General features: G+C 43.7%; 3 protein-coding genes across 3 annotated transcripts in view; 1 reads left to right on the top strand and 2 right to left on the bottom strand.

Moving 5' to 3' along the window:
* tmem63bb (transmembrane protein 63Bb) overlaps window positions 1-13,954 on the top strand; it is a gene marked incomplete at its 5' end in the record, with an annotated part of 45,414 nt that extends 31,460 nt beyond the window's left edge. The window contains 10 exons of the mRNA XM_080855975.1: window positions 2,940-3,093; window positions 3,523-3,629; window positions 4,445-4,531; window positions 5,220-5,285; window positions 5,816-5,978; window positions 6,554-6,659; window positions 12,203-12,370; window positions 12,723-12,838; window positions 13,192-13,272; window positions 13,704-13,954. Of these exons, the coding sequence (XP_080712101.1) occupies window positions 2,940-3,093; window positions 3,523-3,629; window positions 4,445-4,531; window positions 5,220-5,285; window positions 5,816-5,978; window positions 6,554-6,659; window positions 12,203-12,370; window positions 12,723-12,838; window positions 13,192-13,272; window positions 13,704-13,892 (1,237 nt within the window). The 3' untranslated portion in view covers window positions 13,893-13,954. The remainder of the gene's footprint in view (window positions 1-2,939; window positions 3,094-3,522; window positions 3,630-4,444; window positions 4,532-5,219; window positions 5,286-5,815; window positions 5,979-6,553; window positions 6,660-12,202; window positions 12,371-12,722; window positions 12,839-13,191; window positions 13,273-13,703) is intronic.
* On the bottom strand, window positions 9,079-10,071 carry LOC308364525 (hydroxycarboxylic acid receptor 2-like; the record flags this gene model as incomplete). Its single annotated transcript, XM_080837666.1, has 1 exon — window positions 9,079-10,071. One exon carries the CDS (start codon window positions 10,069-10,071, stop codon window positions 9,079-9,081), a length of 993 nt encoding a protein of 330 aa, XP_080693792.1.
* A 6,158-nt stretch (window positions 13,955-20,112) lies between the features above and the next one.
* LOC308368959 (hydroxycarboxylic acid receptor 2-like) lies at window positions 20,113-22,740 on the bottom strand (the record flags this gene model as incomplete). Its single annotated transcript, XM_080843262.1, has 2 exons — window positions 20,113-20,224; window positions 21,797-22,740. 2 exons carry the CDS (start codon window positions 22,738-22,740, stop codon window positions 20,113-20,115), a joined length of 1,056 nt encoding a protein of 351 aa, XP_080699388.1.
* Between the last annotated feature and the right edge of the window lie 390 nt (window positions 22,741-23,130).

The following is a 23,130-nucleotide window of genomic DNA, read 5'->3' as shown; positions in this document are numbered from 1 at the left end:
CTACCCTCCATTGACTCCCATTCATTTCTCTGCCTGCGCTGGCGGCCGGTGGAATGCGTTGACTTCAATGGCAGAGAGGAGGACGATCCTCCTCTGAGAGGGTGTGACAAGTTTAGGGGTCTGGATAGCGCTAAAATCTATTAACGAATAGGCTGGAGTCACGTCTGCGCTATGAACCAATAAGCAGAAGCCCTGGATATGGTGGGTGGGGTTATCCCCTCAAATGTAGGCTACGAAAGATAATCTGCTCAGTCTAAGAGACACAGTTAAGCGAGAAGATCTGATCATTTTAATAATGAGAACACATTAGCAAATTAGCAAATAAAGTGAACTATGGAAACCGAGGACATTGTACACGTTTTATTACAGAAACCATTCCATGGGGTGAGTTACAATGACAAGTTGGCCATTAAAGGTACCGTATGTAACAATTGTACCTTAAAATAACAGCTTGAAAAAAATTGTGTCGCTACAATGACTTTTAATAGGGCGATTTCCGCCTCCTTCACTGCCATCGGGGGTCTGTACTCAAATTACTACGCTATGTAACTTTCTTGGCGATGCCCGCTGCTCGGGCGGAAGTAGTTCGACCTGCTTTCTGGCTAGCTAATAATAAATTACACGTTCCAATGTCATTACACTTTCTAATGTAAATTCTGAATTTGTAGCTTTTTGGTGTTACAATATTGTATTAGATCGCACGTAGGCGACTCCACATTCAAACACTTAGAAAACATTGTAGGCTCAAAACACGATCGGTATTTCTTCTAAACTAAATGTTGTCATTCTTTTGGTTGAATTAGCATTCATCTCCGATATCACAATGAATAAAACTCATATGAATAAAACGCAGTCATATTTCTGTAAAATCTTTGAATATTCTTACCTCGGTTGACATATTCGCTGTTTTCTGATCACGTCTTCACTGACTCCACTCACCGGTATACAAGTGAATGTGTTTTTACGACACTGGAGTAAACGTTAATACTAGTAAAAACCTTTAGGGGGAGCTCCAAGGGAATCCTGCATATTATGCCTTTAAAGCAACAGGTAGACCAATTCCAAAGATTGAAATCACCAAAAGCAACGGCAGAGTCAGTGTCGTGAGTGCTAGATGGTTTGCTAGGTAGGCTACTCGTGGGTGACTGGTAGCATTACCAACAATCGGTTATATTGATGGCCCTGTTTACTAATGAATGTCAACTCTCCAACGTGGTCTTTTCATGGATTTACTGATATAAAAAATATTGACTGGGCAACCAAGCGCCACGACAAATGTCAAGACCACGTTGGTGCTGCTATCCGCCTTTCATTGCTAGGCGGCACCATGCCTATAGAGCGGTTAGTGGATGAGGGTGTGCGGCTACAAATTCAACAGCACAACGCTAAAGTGCGTGGCAATAGGGAGGTGGTAAAACGTCTGTTAGATGCAACGGCTTACCTAGGCATGCTAGAGTTGTCATTCAGGGGGCATGACGAAGGGGAAAATTCTGACAACAAGGGCAATTACAGGGAACTTGCGGAGGTGATAGCTAAGTATGACCGTGTTCTGGCAGAACATCTGGAAAGCTCCACCGTCTTCACAGGCATGTCAAAAACAATCCAGAACGATCTAATTGCAGCCATTCACCATTCGATTGAAACAGAGCTAGAAAAGGAACTTAACAGGGCACACTTCTTTTCCTGGCAAATTGACGAGACCACAGACATTAACTGTCATTCTCAGCTGTCTGTCATCTTGCGCTATGTTGATGACCACGGTACAATTCAGGAACGCCGTTTTTCTAGCCAATAATACTTGCGCAAAAGGATGTAAGTGAATGATTCATAGCATGATGCATTTGAAATGGCATCAATTATGGTCTTGTGTCTTCATTCTTCTTAAAACAGTTGTAGCTGAAAATAATCAGACAAATTACAACCAATAGCTTCAGTCATTGAGTGGAAAAAATAGGCCCAATGATTGGCCCAGAATCTTTTATTTAGTTTTACAAATCAAGAGTAGTCCATTTGACTAATTGGCTTTGCATCCTTTCCTTCTGGCCTGGACTAGTCCATCAAAGACATGCTGCCCACCAGCTTTCAAAGAACAATGCTGCCACTGGTGAATTTATTAATTTTATTCACAAAATTATCCCTCCCGGCTATTTTGTGCTGTAGTTCACCAAAACACCCTGAAACAACTTGAGTCTCACATACTTATGCCACCAACAGTACAAACGGGCCAATGGCAACCAAGCGCGCAGTCCTTCCTCCCTCACTTTAAAAACCACCAGCCGCCACTGGCGTGTGTGTATGTATGTGTGTGTGTGTGTGTGTGTGTTTGTGTGTGTGTGTGTGAGTGTGTGCGCGTGTGCGTGTGGAGAGGTGCATAGAGAGAAGAGGCACGACAGTGTGCCCAGTGTTTACCAAATGGTTACCTCGTGTTCCTGAAACGGATATGGCAGCCGAAATCAGTTGCAGTCCTTGGCTGTGTGAGCATAACATCATGTGGTTGTCCATGGGTGACACACTGCTCCGGTAAAGAGTTTACTGCTTAGAGTAGAGTGGTAGGCTGACTGGATTATGGCCTCTGTTGACCACACAAAATGTCTACATTTCACCACACTGGAAAGGTACCTGCTAAAAGCATCTTCATCTTGAGGTATTTGATCTCGGTGTGGTTAAATGTCAACCATGTGTTAAGACTGTTCGGTCACCACAGATAAATGGGGAAAAAAATATCTTTAATTTACAAGAACCAGAAATGTCAGCAGCCTTCAACAGTCCTTATGAACTGTAATGACATCCTTATTGCTGCTTTAATGTTGTTGTCATGCCCTTGTTTAACACGATCGTTCTTGTCTCTCTCCTCTCTCGTTCTTGTCTCCCTTCTCTTTCGTTCTTGTCTCTCTCCTCTCTCGTTCCTGTCTCTCCTCTTTCGTTCACGCACTCCGCAGGGAGCACCTCTCTCTGGGGGGCGTGGTCTGGTGGATCCGCTGCTTCATCATCAATGTCATCCTCTTCCTCCTCCTGTTCTTCCTCACCACGCCCGCCATCATCATCTCCACCATGGACAAGTTCAACGTCACCAAACCCGTTGAGTATCTTAATGTAAGAGACTGAATGTCACAATAACATGCACAAGTCTTACATATTTTAGACGAAAGGTTTACAGTTCACCACTTTAAAAATGTATGTAGGGTAAAAAATTTTACTGCCAAAATATCTGAAATAAGCTTGATGTTGTCAACAGTTGCTACAGATGTAACGACTGCTTACCGGACCGTATAGTTTGATTGAAATGAACTCAATTAACAATACATCTACTGATGCGCAAACTTGGACACATCATCAGTGTTGTTTCCTGGAGTCACTGGGTGTTTCGGGTCTTGCAACAGACACCCTCCTCCAGGCGACCCGACCGAGGCTGATCAGACCCCGGCCTGTGTCCAAGTGAAAAGGAAAAAAAAGCCAAATTTTCATACAGTCCTCTAGCACTCATCTCTCTTCCTCTGTCTTCCTCTTCTCTCTCCTTCACAGAACCCCATCATCACTCAGTTCTTCCCCACCCTCCTCCTGTGGGCCTTCTCCGCTCTGCTGCCCACCATTGTCTACTACTCTGCCTTCTTCGAGGCTCACTGGACACGGTAAACACACACACACACACACACACACACACAAGCACGTGTGTCACTTCCTTTTTCCCGCTCACCACTTCCTGTGTCCCAAGGGGGTTATTCACCGCATTTGTCGACACACGATCCAGTCCAAAAGTTCAAAACCATTGTTTGCTTTGTTTTTTATGTTGTTGTTGTTGTTGTTATTTTTAATCAAGGTGCACACACTTTAACTGCCGCTACTCGGCACAGACAAGCAGCACCCTGCTACGCCTCTACAGCTCGGCTCAGAATAGATCAGCCCCGATGAGCTCCATTCGTCAGCTTTCCCACCACTGCTAATATTAAACCTCATCCAGTCCCTCTGTGAAGAACAGACAAAGAAAAGAAAAAAACCCTGAGCTGATATTCTTAATAAAGTCATGACCCCTCCTTATGCGCTGTGTCTGTGCTCTGGTCCATCTGCTGCACTCTGCTACGTGGTGTTCACATCCAGTGAGCAGATTGCCTGATGGCAGGAGAATTACATGTTGTTGTTTGTATGTGAAACATGGAAGAGTGTGTGTAAAAAGCCTGTACTATTTTGTAAGTTGCTTTGGATAAAAGCATTGTATCATTGCATCAATCGTGTGTGAGTGTGAGTGTGAGTGTGAGTGTGAGTGCGAGTGCGAGTGCGAGTGCGAGTGCGAGTGCGAGTGCGAGTGCGAGTGCGAGTGCGAGTGCGAGTGCGAGTGCGAGTGCGAGTGCGTGTGCGTGTGCGTGTGCGTGTGCGTGTGGTTGTGTGTGTGGTTGTGTGTGTGCCCTCTGCCTAAACTCATGTGTGTTGCATGTTCTGTGTGCTGCAGGTCGGGAGAGAACCGGACCACCATGCATAAGTGCTACACCTTCCTCATCTTCATGGTCCTACTGCTGCCCTCACTAGGACTCAGCAGGTACCTCTCTCGCTCTCTTTCTTCCATTACCTCTATCTCTAACTCTTTCTCTCCCTCTCTCTCCCCCTCTATCTCTATCTCTTTCTCTCCCTCTCTCTCCCCCTCTATATCTATATCTTTCTCTCTCTCTCTCTCCCCCTCACTCTCACTCTTTCTCTCTCTCACTCTTTCTCTCTCTCTCTCTCTCTCTCTCTCTCTCTCACCCTTTCTCTCTCACTCTCTCTCTATCTCTCTCTCTCGCTCTCTCTCTCTCTCTCTCTCTCTCTCTCTCTCTCTCTCTCTCTCTCTCTCTCTCTCTCTCTTTCTCTCTCTCGCTCTTTTTCTCTCACTCTCACACACACACACACACACACACACACACATAAAGAGACACATAGGCACATGCAGATGCACACAGTAAAAGAGAAAAAGACACACACACTCCAAACTCCCACACATGCACACAAAAGATACACTCATGGTCAGATATATGCATTCACACAAGCTCTCTCACGTCCCCCCTCACTTTGTCTCGTGAACTCCCTACTGTTTCCCTACAGATGTCTCAGTGCTCGCCTGACGCCTACTCACACACACACACACACATACACACACACACACACACACACACACACACACAGACAGTGCTCCAGGTCCGCCTGTTTTGTGCCCAACAAATTAAATGTACACATTTTATTCCTCTCCTTAGTTTGGATGTCTTTTTCCGCTGGCTCTTTGACAAGAAGTTCTTGGCCGACGCCACTGTGAGGTTTGAGTAAGTACAGAGAGATGTCTACCCGGCCCTTCACCACCCATACAAACCCACACGCAGCACATCTAAAATATTTAGTTTAACATTGTCATCGGGATTAACAAAACATAAAATAACAAAATGTTTATACATACATTGTGCATACGTATATCTTGATGCACAACTTATAACCATTCTAAAGGTCATTATGGTCGCAAAACTCAGATGCAGACACCAGTGGAGACAGATGTGGCTCGACATAGCATTGCACTACTTTTCCGAGACATGAGACATGTTTTGTATTTTTTTGTTAAATTTGTTTACTCTTTTGTAGCTGTTTAAGTGGTTGTGTATGGATGTATTGTGGCAATTGTGTCCTGAACTGTGATTATGTGTTTGTATACCAAGAAATTGCATTGGCATCTTGTAAAGGCCCAGGACAATGCTTTCATCCAAAGACTCGTCACAGGTCCAGACATTGAAAGCTACCCCACACCAACCTCTATGCTTATCTTTCTTCCCGCTGTAACCCAACGTGTGTGCCTCCTCTGCAGGTGCGTCTTTCTCCCTGACAACGGAGCGTTCTTCGTGAACTACGTCATTGCCTCGGCGTTCATCGGGAACGCCATGGACTTGCTGCGTATCCCGGGTCTCCTGATGTACATGATCCGCCTGTGCCTGGCCCGCTCGGCAGCAGAGAGGCGCAACGTCAAGCGGGTAGGAACACACACAGAAACACACACACACACACACACACACATAAAAAAAAACATATGTTGTGTTTATTCAATGTTATGGATCACACACACACATGTACACTTTCTTTTCAGTAAATGCATTGCAAGCTGCTTAAAGCCACACACTGGCTTTTTTCTTAGCTTGATCATCTCATTCCATGTGTAACATTGTTGAGTGTTTTGGTGGTAAAGATTCTTATCATCAGTCACTGCACGTTTCCCCCGGAAGTTTTTGGTCTCAGCAATGATTGTGAATGAAGGTGTATGTGTAAGCACTGCATGAATGTGTATTCATCTGTGTGTGCGTGTTTGTGCGTGTGCGATTGTCTCTGCAGTGCGCAACCATATGGTTGTGCGTAAGCGTAAGACATTTCTGAATGGGAAGTGTGTGTGTGTGTGTGTGTGTGTGTGTGTGTGTGTGTGTGTGTGTGTCTGTGTGTGTGTGTGTGTGTGTGTGTGTGTGTGTGTGTGTGTGTGTGTGTGTGTGTGTGTGTGTGTGTGTGTGTGTGTTGTATAACATCTCTGACTCCTCCCTCTGTGATGGTGTTTCTCCAGCATCAGGCCTATGAATTCCAGTTCGGCGCCGCCTATGCCTGGATGATGTGCGTCTTCACCGTCGTCATGACGTACAGCATCACATGCCCAATCATAGTTCCCTTCGGTAAGTTTGCCACACCCCTCTATGCGACTGCTTCATTCACAGATTGGACAAAAGAAGACTGAATGAGTGAGCGAGAGAAAGAGAGAGTGAGAGAGAGAGAGAGAATGATGTACAGAAAGGAGGTAGAGACAATGATGTACAGAAGAAGGGAGCAACGGAAAGAGAGACTGAAATAAGGATAAGGATAATGAAAGACAAGAGAGAGGAATCATGTGAAGTGTAGATGAGAGGGGTAGCAAGGGCGAACAAAAGTGTATGGAAGGAGGAATGAGTGAAATGGAGAGGAAGAGGAAGAGAAAAAAGACATTGCTTTTGCCTCGGAGGACCCCTGCTGGCAGAATTGGTGAATGACAGCTGAGGGGGGGGGAAATCCCTCCCACACAAGATGAAATAAAGCTGAAGAAAAATGCATATCTCTCTTTCTCTTGCTCACACACACACACACACACACACGCGCGCACACAGACACACACACACACAGGCACAGACGCATAGACGCATAGACAGACTGACAGTTCCGGCTATCTCAGCAGGAGAGGCAGGCTCACCCACTCTCTGTGCATATAAATAGCAAGTAATCCAAAAGAGAGAGACAAGGAGAGATAGAGGGAAGAGAGGAGACATGAGGTGAAGGGGAGAGAGAGAGAGAGAAAGAAAAGGTGGCGCAACAGTGGAAAAAAACGAGAGAGCATTGGAAAGGGAGAGGGTGATGACACACCAGCATCATTTTTGTTTATGTGTCTGACTTGTTTGTTTATTTACTTGTCTGGCGTGTTTATGTGCATGTCTGATGTGTGTGTAGCTTTGTGTTGTGTTAAGAAGGAAAGGGCTGAGATGGAAAGAAGGCCGTTGAGACCAGCAGAAGTGGTGGAGAGGCGAATAAATAGTGTTTTTAAAAGACAGATCAATGGTGAAAGAGTTAGTGTGAGAAGGAAAGATAGAGCTAGATAGATAGATAGAGAGAGAGAGACAAAGAAAGAGAGTGAGTGAGTGATAAAGATATTTGTTCTCACCAGTGGGTATGCAGCTGTCTGATTTCTTCCTCACTGTGACATTCCTGTTCACTCTCTCTGCTGCCTTGTCACATCACACTTTACACTTAGTCAGTCTTTTTGTCATCTCCTCTCTTTGCCTTGGTCTTCCAGGTTTATTATTCACACCCTCCCTCAACACAGTTCTTATCATTCTGTATCCATCTCCTTTTGAATAAATCTATTCTTTCTTTCTTTCACTCACTCTCCCCACCCTTCCTACCCTCCATCCTTTACCATGCATTATTATAACATCTGTAACAGTTTCGTTGAAAAATCCCCCCGCCTCTCCGTCTCAGTCACTCGTGATCCGCATGCTCGCCTCTCTTTGAGGCCATGAATCATCAGGTTGGCAGCGGAGCCCGTGCTGCAGTCAGTGCTGCATCGGAATTCTTCCTTCTTGAAAATGCGCTCACAAATAGCCTACCTGTCTGGCTCAAAGTGTAGATGGAAGGAAAAAAAAGTCATGAGACACTAGACGTTTTCATTTATTCACCACAGTCAGTTGCATTGGACAAAGTCAAAAGCTTTCTTTTTTATATATATAAATAAAAATAACTTTTGGTGCTAAGGCAACACACTTAAAAGATGGAAACAGGTGCTGGTCTCATTAAAACACAGTGCAGAAGGGGCCAAACGTCAAACAATCATAACAATCAACGAAAAAAACAAGGCATTAAAATACAGTAAGAAGACATTTATCCTTTTTTTCATGTTCAACGTCTGGCATTGACACATAATACGTACGCAAATAACATAATGATTGCGAAATAAAAGTAAGGTGAAATACTATTATGACTAAGTGACTTGTATAAAATAAAGGTAAATTGCTACCTTCCAAAGCAATATACAACAGTGAATATTACAAGTATCATTGTAAGTAAGTAAATAGACAGGGAATATTAAAAAACAAAAGATTTAGGTCAGATTTGTTTTGTTAGAGTGGTAGGAAAGCAGATTTTTCTTTATTTGAATTTAAAACTTGGATTTTAAAGTGAAAAAAAGTGCCGAGCTAACTTATTTCTCACAGAACTAAACTTTTGTTTTGTATAAAAATGAATGAGTAAAACATTTGTAACACGCTCGTTTCAGTTATATCATCTACAGCCTGCAGCAAGTGGTAAATGCGGCAAAGAATGTCAATACAAAGGAAAACTGAGTTTAGCCAACTGCAGACTGCCACCATTACAACACAACACAACCCTAAATACCAAACAGCAACATATGTCACATAACAAGTTACCCTGTATATTCTGTAAGTACGCCTTCACACGCTAATAGACAATAAAACATGAGCGACATTTAAATATAAATATATTATTTTTGTTATCCTGCACAGCATAACACTGAAAGTATTCTCTGAAAGTGTATCGGTGTCTGTGTTTCAGTCAGGTGTCCTCCGTCGTCGTCGCCCCCTGAAGCACTTGTGCTTGCCTTACGGCCACAGTGTTTTCTGTTGGGTTTGGTTTGTTTTTAGTCAGCAGAAAGGACAGGTAGGTTTCCATGTAAAGGGTTTTGAACTTTGTGCTGCTCAAGCAATACACTATGGGGTCCAGCAGTAGGTCTAGGTAGGCCAGGCACTTCAGGCCGTCATAGACCTGTAGGGCCACGTCCTTGGCCTCCTGGGAATACTCGGTACCTCGGCTGACCATCAGAAGCACCATTCTGGAGATGGTGCAGGGCAGGAAGCAGAGCGAGAAGACCAGCATGACGGAGATGACGAGAAACTGTGCCCTGCGTAACTTGGTCTTGTCGCCCACCGACGTCCTCTGCAGCCGGGCGTGGATCCCCACCGTGCAGAACACGAGGACGACGAACGGCACCAGGTTCTGCGTGAAGAAGACGATCTCGCGGAAGGCGTCGACGACGTTGTCCTCGTCGCTGCACAGGCTGTTGCTCAGAGGTCGGACCATCATGGGAATGGTCAGCGGCAGCAGGAGCAGCCACACCAGTACCGCTATGAGCGGGGAGCGGGTGAGGAACGTCCGAGTAGTGTCCCTGCCGGCGTGGACAACCTGGAAGTAGCGGTACACCGAGACAACAGTAAGGAAGGCGATGCTCGCTCCCCGGTTGAGGAAGAGGATGAAGAGCATCGTCCGGAAGACCGCCTCGTTCTCGCTACGTCGTTTGCCGAGCTGGAAGTTATAGGCCCGCACGGGCAAGCAGAAGAGCAGCAGGATGTCGGCGAGCACCAGGTTGAACAGGAAGATGTTACTACCGTTGGTCTTCCAGAACTTGAGCTTGAAGATGAAGAGATAGATGACGGAGACGTTCAGAGGAAGAGCCAGGATGAACTCCATGAACAGCACGGCCGAGTAGAACACGTAGAGAGGCTTGTTGTGGGCGGTGCAGTTGTCACCCAGGATGTCCTCCTCCTCCATTATGAAAAGCTGGGAAGGAGAGAAAAAAACAAGAGAAAAGGATGATAAATTATCCCCTTTTCATAGAAAATATGTAGATATCCTCAAATGGAGACCCAGGTGAACAGGAATACATTTGGCCAACAGCGATAGTCTATTTTCCGAGTACTTTCACAAAGGAAGCTCCGGGCACACGTCCTGCCTCGGTTGAACCTGACTGGTGGTGTGAGGGAACTACTTGACTCTGAGCACAGAGTTGTCGTTAAACACTGAGACCTGAGGGCAGACTAGGTACCGCCCCAAGAAGAAGTAAGTCATCACTGGCTGAGTCGACAGACATCTGATCTCGGGAGAAATCCCCCTTACAGGATGCATGATGGAAAAAGTGCCATTCATGCCAAAGTAACATGTTTTTTCCTCTGTGAAATACAGTGTCTTAGTGCATATGTTTATTTTATTGGTCTTTTTGAGAACGCCGGTACGCAGTAAATGGAGGTTGGACAGGCAGTTACATGTTCAGCTGTGTGTTTTGAGACGAGTTGGCTGTCAACTTTGAGATTGAGATGATTTATCAGAGACTGTGGAGGCACAAAAACCACAGGAATATTTTCTGGAATGTGCCTCACAGCTTAACTAAGGACAAAAGCTGCATTAAGTTAATATGGTGATGCAAGTGCAGAATAGCCCGATAGCAAGACGTTATTTCTATTAACGTTAGTTACTCAGTAAGTCTCACACACACCCATAAAGCTAATTTTGCCAAAGCCAACTTGAAGACAAACATGTTTGGTAATAAAAATGGCCATTTTTCACCCCCCAGCATTTCATGCAAGACTGACCACACAGGAGCTTCTGTCCTCACCTCGCACCACCACGCTTTTACATGCGTCAAAGCGAGTGACTCAAACACACACACTCGTGTCTCTTTAAGTCCGCTTTCGAGGAAACTTTATGAATAAACCACTGCATCTTCACACAGGTTGAAGTCTGTGACTCAAACCTGTCAGTCTGTTCAGACATGCTGAGCCGACATCTTGAAGTCGGACAAGGTGACACAACCCTCTTTTAAGGGAATGTTATGATATCAGAAAAGGTGGAAAAACCAGTTCTGTCCAGGCTGACTAAACTCGTACGTTTGAAGTGTGGGTCACACCTCCTTTTATAATGACTTTCTAGATGTAGTTTTTCTTTGTCATAGTAGGAATTTCCCGAGTGAATATACGTATACTTTGGCGCAACGGCGTAATCCACTGCATAAGGCATGCTCTGGTATGTTTACAGGTAATAAATAAGCAAGATTAATGCCCGTTGACAGGTATTGCCTGTTCTAAATGGCACCCCATTTATATTAGAAAACTTTGAAAATCTTCATATGCTCCTGGTTTTGTAGATTCATAAAAACATGACAGATTAATCAGAAAGATAATATATTGTTGTATAATACAATAACGTATATTGTCTGAATTTATTCTATAATGGCATAGATAGTATTGCTTCATCTTCTAGTAAACATTAGGGACCAATTAAAGGAATGTTTTCACCATAGTCGCATGAATCAATACTGTTTGTGGTAGTGTGTATGTATGCATCCCTATTTTTAAGGGACGGACCAAACAAAGTGAGCCACACCTATTCATACTCTAGCAGGAGTCTTCTATATCAAGCTGGCACGTGATTTACAGTATCAACATAGAGCTTTCTTCTGTACTTTCGAGGAAGGAACCAACCATCCTGTACAATTCCTGGTAGTCTAATTCTTATTTTTGACAGACACATAGTGGATTACAAACAAGAACATCTGTGTGTCTTTTTCAGTCTTACCATCATCCTCTTTCACCGTCCGACACTTTTTGTGGATTCATTTTTTTTAAAGGTTTTTTTTTTTTTTGTTGCTTTGTCTTTTTTAACATTTTTAATGTGAACCGTTACAGAACCTGGCTATTCCTTGGTATTTAAACAGTCGAGCTTCATGTTGTTCAGGGCTGTTCTGTACCGTTTGAGCTGCAATTAACAGGAATGAAAACAACTTGAAAGTGGTTCAGTGGTTAAGAAAATGATGTTGACTCAGTCTCTCTCTCTCTCTCTCTCTCTCTCTCTCTCTCTCTCTCTCTCTCTGTCTCTCTCTCTCCCTCTCTCTCTCTCTCTGCTGCAGGTCTGATGCACATGCTCCTGAAGCACCTGGTGGACAGGTACAACATGTACTATGCCTACCTGCCCTCCAAGCTGGATAAGAAGATCCACTCGGGGGCCGTCAACCAGGTGGTGGCTGCCCCCATCCTCTGCCTCTTCTGGCTCCTGTTCTTCTCCACCGTCCGCATAGGTGTGTGTGTGTGTGTGTGTGTGTGTGTGTGTGTGTGTGTGTGCGAGAGCGTACAAGCATTTGTGTGCGTGTGTTAGTGAGAGAGCGATAGAACAGCATTTGGGTGTGTATAAGTGTGGGAGAGCATTTGTGTGCGTGAGCGAGCGAGAGAAAGAGAAAGTGTGTGTGTGAGGACATCAAGACAGTGTGTGGGCATCTGTGTGTGTGTGTCTGTCTGTCTGTCTGCTTATTGTTTATGTACCCTCACACATAGACAGTCTCTCACCATCTCCCCCTAACTTTCTTTTTTCTCTCTCCCTCTCTCTCTTTCTCTCCCTCTCTCTCTTTTTTTCTTCTTCTCTCCGTCCCTCAGGGTTCCTGGCACCCACCTCCATGTTTACCTTTGTGGTGCTCATCATCACCATTGTAGTGTGCCTGTCACACGTCTGCTTCGGACACTTCAAGTACCTGAGCGCGCACAATTACAAGGTACGGCCCAGCCCAGCCCCCTCACATTACAGTCCATCTCGTCCAGTTCAACTTTCCCTATTGGTGTTCAACTCAGTTTGACATTTGTCACCCAGATACTCTTTAGTCAGTCATATCCACCTGAGGGCAGGAGAGTAAGCAGAGGTGGCTAAAGCCATTGTATAATTGTGTTACACATGGAAGCTTTGCTAAAGGCCTAACTCCTTATAAATGCCTGTCTGCCCAAATGCCCCCGATCTTCCCTTCTAGTTACCCCAACGTCTACTGCTTTAAGATTTGCCATAGCACTGGTGGTTCTTTGATTTTCCAGAACATTCTCAGACGCCTTGCCTTTTCTCGCTCGTCTCTTTCAGATCGACACCAAGGACACAGATGCAGACGTAGTTGAAAATGGCCGACCGGTGCACACATCACCGATCATCAAGACAGCCCAGGTAGGGAAATGAGAGATTTTGCGTTGGGATTTTCTCTTCTTTCTTTCTTCCTTCCATCCTTCCAGACTTTACCACTGCTTTCTTTATTCATTAGTGTCTGTTTCTTCTCTTTAGTGTTCTGCAATCTTTCTCTCCCTCCCTCCCCCTTTTTTCTCTCTCTCCCTCTATCCCCCTCTCTCTCTCCCTCTCTCTCTCTCTCTCTCTCCCTCCCTCCCTCCCTCTCTCTCTCTTTCTGTCACTCATTCTCTATGTAATTCTGTCTCTCTTTTTGTTATTTCCTCTACCTTATAAATCACAAAAGAATAATACACTTATTTTAGTTATTTGTTTTTCCCTAATACATGTCAAATATCTACATCATTTTATTTTGTAATGTTTCTTTCACTAATATCTACTCTTCTCCGCCCCCTTTCAATCCCTCCCGTCCACAGCAACAGTCCTATATCGCCCACGTGCTGCAGGACCCCAATGCAGAGGAGACGGGGGGCGCCAGCGGCGAGGAGGACGGCGGCCAGGGGTCTTCGCAGGACGAGGAGATGATCAACGGGGGCAACAGCCTGAACGAGGCAGACTTCCAGTCCGGGGAGGACAGTCTCATCGCCAACGAGGTCCACCACTGACCGGGAGGGAGGAGAAGAGAGATGGAGAGAAGGAAAGAAGGCAGGAGAGAGGGGAGAAGAGAGCGCTGGAGTGATGGAGTGATCCACTGGACGAGGGGGGGGGGGGGGGGGGGGGGGGCAACATGGAGGCAAGAATGTTCTTGTGCACTTCTGCAACTCAGTCACATGCAAGCACGAAAGCAGCGCACATCAACCACTTCTTCTGACCTGCATTCTCCCAGTTGATTAAACACGATGGTGTGCATACACACACACACACACACACACACAGACACACACACACACACAGAGAGAAGACTGTACCCTATGAAGACTCTACCCTCTGTGCCGCTTGCTGGCCATGGGCAGACATGCGTTGTGCCGACAGGTCTTGATGACCTCATCGTTGTGAGTGTGAGATTGTTCACTGGAGGCCTTGTGCTGTACTTACTAACGCTCTCATACACAGACACACACACGTTTTATTTATCATGTCAATACTACAGCTGTTGTTTACCCATAGCAAACTACAAGCACAACCACATGAAAGCACATGAAAGACTCAAGCAACAAAGAAAGAAAGGAACATCCAACTTCATTCATCGCTTTCCAAGTTATTGTTCTTGTACAGGAACAATGAAAGTCCTTGATGTTCAGGGCAGTTAACCTACTAGAGTCATTCGGCTTGGATGTAGAGATACAGAGTAGAGGCCCCGGGCAACTTACCCATAAGGCATTGGGAGAAAACATTCGTCTTTCATGAAAACAAACAAATAAATACACATGTTAAAACAGAGACAAGGCCTTAGCAGCCATTTTGACTCTAAGCACACAAACAATGAACATTATCTCGTCCTCTGAAGAAGGAAATGCCTCAAAAATGGACATCCGTTCCTCTCCAAAATATATCTTTTTTTGGTTGTTTTGTTGTTTTGTTTTTGTTAGTTTGTTAGCACTCCCGAATCAGTATTTTATTTATCCGTGCTGCTGTACTGGCTATACTTATACAATTGCTATTAACCTTGTGTGTGTGTGTACTGAGTGTGTCTTTGGTTAACCCAGTTTCAGTCTTCTATCAGGCATTCCAAAGGAATAAAAAAGTGCAATAGTGAAGGAGAAGAGAAAGAAGCACCAAAATGGTGGACCAGGTCACCCAATGAATCTCCGTCTTGTCCCAATCTTCCACCAAGCTCGTCTCCCTCTGATTTAGAGAACTGGTGGTCTTATTATTGCAAAGTCCTCCTCCGACTTTAAGGCAGTGTGCCTCTGACGAATGAGGGATCCAAAAGGAAAAGTGTCATCACCATGGTAACGGAGACTGCTTCGTCAGACACAGCTGGCCAGGCTGCCTAGAGACTCGGACTAAACTGCCCATGGTGGACCTCCGTATGTCCTGAGGGACAAGCTGTAGTCAGCATACATGACTATAGTATGAATCGTTCTGGATATAAAGTGAACAGCCCAGCTCTGTTTCTTCCAAAGAGGTAAATTATCCCCTTCAGTATTGCCCCAGTGTCCCGCAAATGCCCCCCCTCCACTTCTCCTGTCTGATCCCCATGGATATTGCTATAGTCATCTCAGTGTGTATCAGTATTGTGTCAACCCTACCATTCCCAACGACTGTAGCTGGACTTCACTTCTGACCTCCTCCTGAGCCTACCACAACTAGTCATCATTTGATTTAGACTGAAAAAGAAACAGCAAAAACATAGACATTGTGACATTCAAAACAGTACTTTCACAAACTATAGAAATCCCTGCTGAAGTCGTAAGAACTACAAGTGTTCATTCTTCTTGGGCCACAGGCTGGTCTACATGGATGGAGTAAAAAAAAAAAAAAAAAAAATATTATTTTGCATTTTCTGTGATTATATCTGTTGCTGGTTGATGTAACCACCAGGCCCCGGGTTCAAGCAAGGCTCTGTCACACTTAACCCTATGATGGGATTCAAGAAAGCACATTAAACTTCGTGGTACTGACGTTTCTCTGCATAGTTTATTCTGCGGTTCAAATATTAACCACGACAAGAAATCCACAAAATACATCTGGTGCTCTGAATCAATGATTAACACTGCACGCTTGGAGCTGCCCGTTAACACACATACATTTCCAAAAGAATGAAACAAAGACTTCATTCACTCTCTGATACACAAACAAAACCCATTAAGAAAATAAAATGTACAATACATCACATTAATTACCAACCAACCCCATGTTCACTGTCGCTGCTTAGTCTCAGCTTACACTGCTTGACCTTAAAGGCACCCAGTGCAACTTTCGAGGCTTAAAAATAAACATTCAATTTCTAGTCTTTTTTTACACGTAGTAAGTTTCAATAACTCCATACCATTACATATCGACATTCAAAGAGCAAAGATGAGACGTCGTTGTGTGGTGAGAACTGATAGAAAAATCGATGACAACAACAATCGCCGCCATTTTCTTTATTTATTGGTGCCCACAATAAATAAAGTCAATGCAAAAATGGCCTCTCCCCACCGGCGATTGTTGTTGTTTACGATTTTCTATCAGTTCTCACCACACAACGACGTCTCATCTTTGCCCCTTGAATGTCGATATGTAATGGTATGGAGTTATTGAAACTTACTACGTGTAAAAAAGACTAAAAATCGAATGTTTATTTTTCATTGAATGTTTATATAAAGTTGCACTGGGTGCCTTTAAACGCAGCCCACTTGCCAATGAACCCGATTCGTTTAATGCATGGGACCGTATTACGGACTGTCTTTTGTGACAACTTGTGATATAAAACCCATGATTTGCCCATCGGTTGATCGACCGATACATCGAATACTGCTTTAGATACTTACTCATTTGGCCGAGAAATTATCATTTCATCATCATGGTACGCGCACGATTCAGTCACTCAAGTGTATTCAATGGTCGGGGCTAATCCCCTACCCTTAGCACCTAGCACCATTAAGCATTTCTCAACAAAGATGTTTTTATTTTATTTTTACATGAAAAACATATTTTTTAAACGCACAGTCTTAAAAAAAAGTCTTTAGCGCTCTATTGGCTCTTGGCTAGCACATTGTTGCAATGATTATCACATGAATTTACCAAACTGTGATGGGATTCAAGACCATGGGGCTGACTTTTCACTGCACAGTTTATTCTGCATGTTCACAGTAAAAAAAAAAAAAATCAAACTAATCAAAAGCGGTGTCTTTTGAGAATAAAAAATGTCTACTTAGCCCTCATTTAACACCCCTCTACAGTGACACGCGGGCACAAGTCGACCGAAAGAGACAAAAGTTTGTCGGTTTCGCTGTACTGCTAGCTTGTGAAGTTCAAGACGTACTCCCACAACCGCCTCTTCTCTGTGGACTCCACTATCTGCCTGTCTGGACTGTGAGGTAGAGGGTGGTGGATTTGACGGTCGGTGCAAGACAAAGACTCACTCACATTTGGAAATGACACGATGTCGCCAAGATTTTGTGGTGACCTGTTCTGTGAAGCAAAGACTGATGCATTGAGGGATTGAGGGCTGTTGAGGTCCGGTTTCCATTCTCGTGCAAGTCTAAAGATCTTGATTTAAAAATGGCAAAAAATGTATGTAAAAAATAGAAATAATGTTTTAAAATGAAATTGTGAGTAATCACGTTGTGCTTGGCAATGTTTGTCAGCTGGTGCCTGTTGTTTTTTTTTAGTTTTTGTTTTTGTTTTGTTTTTATATGAAGAGAGAGACAGGATTGTTGCGGTTAGTTTATTATAAAGAAAATGAAGAGGGTGCGTTTCTGACTGGTTTGAAGATATTTAGATATACTTAAAATTATTTGTTTGTCTTTACAATCAGCGACACGTCGGAGACAAAGAGCTTTCACGCACCTACAAGAAAACCTTTTTATGTAGCCTACCTGTAGAAACAAAGGTGTAACAGAGCAACTTTATCAAACCGTTGTGTCAGGATGTGTACGTTGTGTGTGTGTGTTTAAGAGAGAGAGAGAGAGAGAGAAATGACTAGTTAGACATAATTATGTAGCCTTGTGATGAAAGTCCTTCCAACAGTATTGTGTTGACAGGGCCAATGATTAGCTAAGCTTCAGGCTGATTCTGTTCATTAAGTTGCGGCGTTGTTGTAACAGCTACTGTTTTATTATTAGGGAGGGATGCTGAAAAATGTCATTGAGCACACTCACGTCAGTTGTGACCACGTGACCACGTTTGTTTTTCCAACACAAAGAAGTTGTCTGTGAGACTACTTTTTTTTTTATGTCACTGAAACTCTGTGGCTGCAACAGACGCCAACACACTTCTGTAGACAGGTTAGTACTTGTGAAGTTCCGCTAGAGGGCGCTGTATACATGCTTGTTCTTTGATGTACCTTATGTGTTGCTGAGGATAAATGCCTCCCTGAAAAGCTGTGAAGGTTTATAATTAGAGGATGTTTTACCGACCCGCTCAAGGAACATGCAATATTCCCCAAAGGGTAGCAGCCTCCGGGACGAACTTGGCCCCGCTTAGGGCCAGACTCGCTCCTAAAACGGATGCTACCTCAGTTGATAGTTGTGGATTCGGCTGATATAGCTTCCATTTAGCACACTGACTTCTTGAACAGTCTCAGGTGTCGTGTATTTCCATTAAAATGTTTACATCTCAGTGTTCTTTTGTTGGTTTTTGCTGTTTTATATGCGTGTGTGGATGTTATGTGATTTTTTTATGTTTGGAGGCACAAAGCTAAACTATGAAAGCTGTAGCTACATGTGTTGCTGTAAAATCAGATGTCATGCGTCAATGTAACTCAGCTCTTTTGTAGTTTATTGTAGCCGTGAAAGTGTCGTAGCTACATGCTGGAGACCCTCAAGTGGATATGTGTCTTAGTTCATCAATTGTTTTTTTTTTCCTTCATCTGTGTGACTATTTCTCCAGTGGCCGGCCACTTACATTCACTTAATGTACCTCATCCTAATTGTGCACACAGATATGGATGTAGAAGCTTTGAACATTGCTTTTTTATTATTATTATTATTATTATTATTTGTATTATTATTATAACGAGTATTTCTCATAGCTATATATCTTTCCAGAGGGCTGACTTCTAGTCTCTCAAGAAGATTACAGCTGCTCTGCTACTAAGCAGTCATATACTTGTGATTTTGTCCTTTTCCTTTACCTGACAGAAATATATAGGAGCCAATGTCTATTTGAAGTAGCCTTTGAGACTGAAATATGGCGGGTGAGCAGAGGTGGCAAGGTTGTTTATTGTCCACAAATCTGACTGGATTGTTGTTTTTTAAATCACAGTTTATCACTCTTTCTTCCTTTATTTCTTTTGTTGTCTATTTTTGCTTGTTACTTTAAAACCATCGTTGGGCGTTGAAGCTGTGAAGTAAAGAAAATCTTTGAAGCCCAGGATAAATGGGGAAGCAGCATAGGTTGGTAAGATTTGAAATGAGTGGCTGTTAATACCTTTGTACATACCCTGCTCTGCAACACTATCAGAGCAAGGCAAATGGTAGTGTGATACATAGGACGTATGTACAGTTTTTAAGACATCGGTTTGGACGTCTGAGTCGATGTGTAAACTAGGGCCACATTTTGTCTCTACAATTCTATGCTAAAGTTTATGCTAGCTTCCAACTTAACGTGCCGTAGGAAATCTAGTAGTTCAATTTAATGGTGTAGATTTGTTGGGCTGGGTGTATGTATGAGGGTGTTACTTGTGTGTGAGAGAGTCTGTGTGCGTGTGCGTGTGCGTGTGTTTATGGGTCTTATTTATTTTACCTTTTGGTCCAAAGGTTGTCTTTATGGTGAAAACATTTGTCACTCTCAGTTCCTTGAATAAAAATGGTATTCATCCTTAAAGGTTGTGTCTGTCTTTAAATTAATGTCCTTGTGTTAAAGGGTGTACTGCCGCTTCCACCACCCAGCAGCTCCCCACACCCCTTGTCACTTCATCAAGGGCAACAGGCCCTTAGGTAGTAAAACCTGGAACACTTCAGAGAATTCCAAGCAAGTCCAGACATTTTGAAAATAACCATTAAATGAAAAGTTTTTATTCAGAATGCCTCATATTAGATTGAGGTAGTCGGTATGACACATAAATAAATCATTTTGCACCCTTCACCTAGCTATCCTGGAACAAACAAACAAACCAAGCTGTTTTGCGAGTACTGAGCCCTCTGCACACCCTGTGACCTGAAGCACATCACAGAAGATTGAAGGACACACTGAGCGCATGGAGTCCGTGTCCGTGTGTGTGTGTGTGTTGAGAAGTTAGACTAGGCCTCTGGTCAGGAAGGACAGGCCGGCTCCGAACGCCAGACCCAGAGACAGGAAGAAGGCCATGATGGATCCAGCCGTCTCCGCCTCATGAGAAGGTACTTTCCTGTGGAGGGAAAGAGAGAGAGAGAGAGAGAGATAGAGGGAACGAGAGAGAGAGAGATGGAATAAAGTGATGAGAACAAAAGCATGAAAAGAGGTTAGAGGCACTAAACCCTTTTAATGTGCTAAGGGTTTTAGTAAAGTATACGTATGATGTGTATCCTTACTTGACAACTAAACATTAAACTGAAGGACACCTTCCAACAGCATGTCATTATATAAAAAATACATTCCACATCTGAGTTAATTAACAAAATAATACTATAGGACAAAATACATGTAAGTTAACAAAAAAAATACTATATAAATTCTCCACATCACTCCATATGCTATGGAAAAAAACTATAGAATTCATCAGTCAATTTTTGTATAGTAAAAGTGTGTTCACACTGACCTACCTTGCATGATAAGGGGCATTAAGCCATTTTACTGCAGATTTATCATGCAAGTATTGTACATCAGAAGCAGTCATAAGAAAATTGGTGATGCAGCCCTTGTGAACTACGCCCCAAAATTATGGAACACATTACCCATTAATATTAGGGAAGCAAACACGCTAGACACTTTCAAAAGGCAGCCCAAAACCTACCTTTTTACCAAAGCATTTCATAATTTTTATCTGGCACTTTTTATTTATAACTTGCACTATTTTTACTATTTCAGAAGTTTTTTTTTTTTTTTTTTTTACTTTTATTACTTTTATACCTTTGATCATGATTTTAGTAATCCTAGAAGCATATTGGAACATCAGGTACTAATACGGTGCTGATCATTATTTTACTCCATGTATTGCTCTTGCTGCTTGCTTTTATTAATTTTATGTAAAGCACTTTGAACTGCAACTCTTGTACGAAATGTGCTATATAAATAAACTTACTTACTTACTTACTTACATGACAAGTGTAATTCCTAAACGTATTTTTTTTTTTACAGACCAGAAAAATGGACTAGTAACACACACACATCATATTTCTATTATACTAAATGCCCACTCCCCCATGCCCACTCACCTACACATACACACGTACAATTGAGGTCAGAAGTTGGCATACACTCACACTTAAACCTAGACATTAAAAGTAAAAATAATATATGAATACATAAATAATGTCATGACTTTAGAAGCTTCAGATTCTTCCTCAGTAGCTTCAGATAGGCTAACTGCCATTATTGGGAGTCAGAAACGAGTATCCTTTTTTTCTTATCTTTTTTCTTATCTTGTCTCTTGTGGTTTTTCCATAGGAGCTACTTCCAAACATCATAAGTTACCGCGTTTTTCTGTACAAACATTATTACAGATATAAACACCACGGGACCAGACATACATCCACACACACACACGGCCATCACTCACACATGCATCCACACACACACACACACACACACACACACACACACACACACACACACACCACAGGACCACACAGCCATCACTCAAACATACATCCACACACACACACACACACACACACACACACACCACAGGACCACACAGCCATCCCTCACACATGTATCCTCACACACACACACCACAGGAACACACATCACTCACACATGTGCTTGCATTTGTGCTTGCCCTGCAGCCACAGCGTTTTCTGTTGAGTTTTGCTTGTCTTTAGTCAGCAGAAAGGACAGGTAAGTTTCCATGTAAAGATTTTTGAACTTTGTGCTGCTCAGGCAATACACTATGGGGTCCAGCAGACAGTCTAGAAAGGCCAGGCACTTCAGGCCGTCGTAGACCTGTAGGGCCACGTCCTTGGCCTCCTGGGAATATTCCGCCCCTCGATTGACCACCAGAAGCACCATCCTGGAGATGGTGAGAGGAAGGAAGCAGAACGAGAACACCATCATGACGGAGATGACGAGAAAAGACGCCCTGCGCAATTTGGTCTTGTCGCCCACCGACGTCTTCCGGAGCCGGCCGTGGATCCCCACCGTGCAGAACACGAGGACGACGAACGGCACCAGGTTCTGTGTGAAGAAAACAATCTCACGGAAGGCGTCGACGACGTTGTCCTCATTGCTGCACAGGCTATTGCTCAGAGGTCGGACCATCATGGGAATGGTCAGCGGCAGCAGGAGCAGCCACACCAGTACCGCTATGAACGGAGAGCGGATGAGGAACCTCCGAGTAGTGTCCCTGCCGGCGTGGACAACATGGAAGTAGCGGTACACTGAGACCATAGTGAGGAAGGCGATGCTTGCTTTCCGGTTGAGGAAGAGGATGAAGAGCATCATCCGGAAGGCCACCTCGTTCGTGCTACGTCGTTTGCCGTGCTGGAAGTTGTAGGCCCGCACGGGCAAACAGAAGAGCAGCAAGATGTCGGCGAGCACCAGGTTGAACAGGAAGATGTTACTGCCGTTGGTCTTCCAGAACTTGAGCTTGAAGATGAAGAGATACATGACGGAGACGTTCAGCGGAAGAGCCAGGATGAACTCCATGAACAGCACGCTCGAGTAGAACAAGTAGAGAGGCTTGTTGTGGGCCGTGCAGTTGTCACCCAGGAGATCCTCTTCCATTGTGAAAAGCAAGGGAAGAAGAACAAAAAATAAGAGAAAAAGACTACAAATTACCCCTTTTCATAGAAAATGTGTAGATATCCTCAAATGGAGACCCAGGAGAACAGGAATACATTTTGGTCAACAGCGATAGTCTATTTTCGGAGTACATTCGCCGAGCTCCCGGCACACGTCCTGCCTCTGGTGAACCAAACTGGTGGTGTGAGTGAACTACTTGGCTCTCGGCAGAGACTTGTTCTTAAACACAGAGTCATCAGGGCAGATTAGGTAACGCCCCAAGAAGAAGTAGGTCATCACTGGCTGATCTCAGGGGAAGTCCTCCTTACAGGATGCATGATTGAAAAAAATGCCTTTCATGTCTGTGGAATACAGTGTCTTATTGTATATGTT

This window comes from Sprattus sprattus (assembly GCF_963457725.1).
Source record: "Sprattus sprattus genome assembly, chromosome: 1".
Lineage (NCBI taxonomy): Eukaryota > Metazoa > Chordata > Actinopteri > Clupeiformes > Clupeidae > Sprattus > Sprattus sprattus.
The sequence above is the reverse complement of the archived record's forward strand: the minus strand, read 5'-3'. Positions and strand labels throughout refer to the sequence as shown.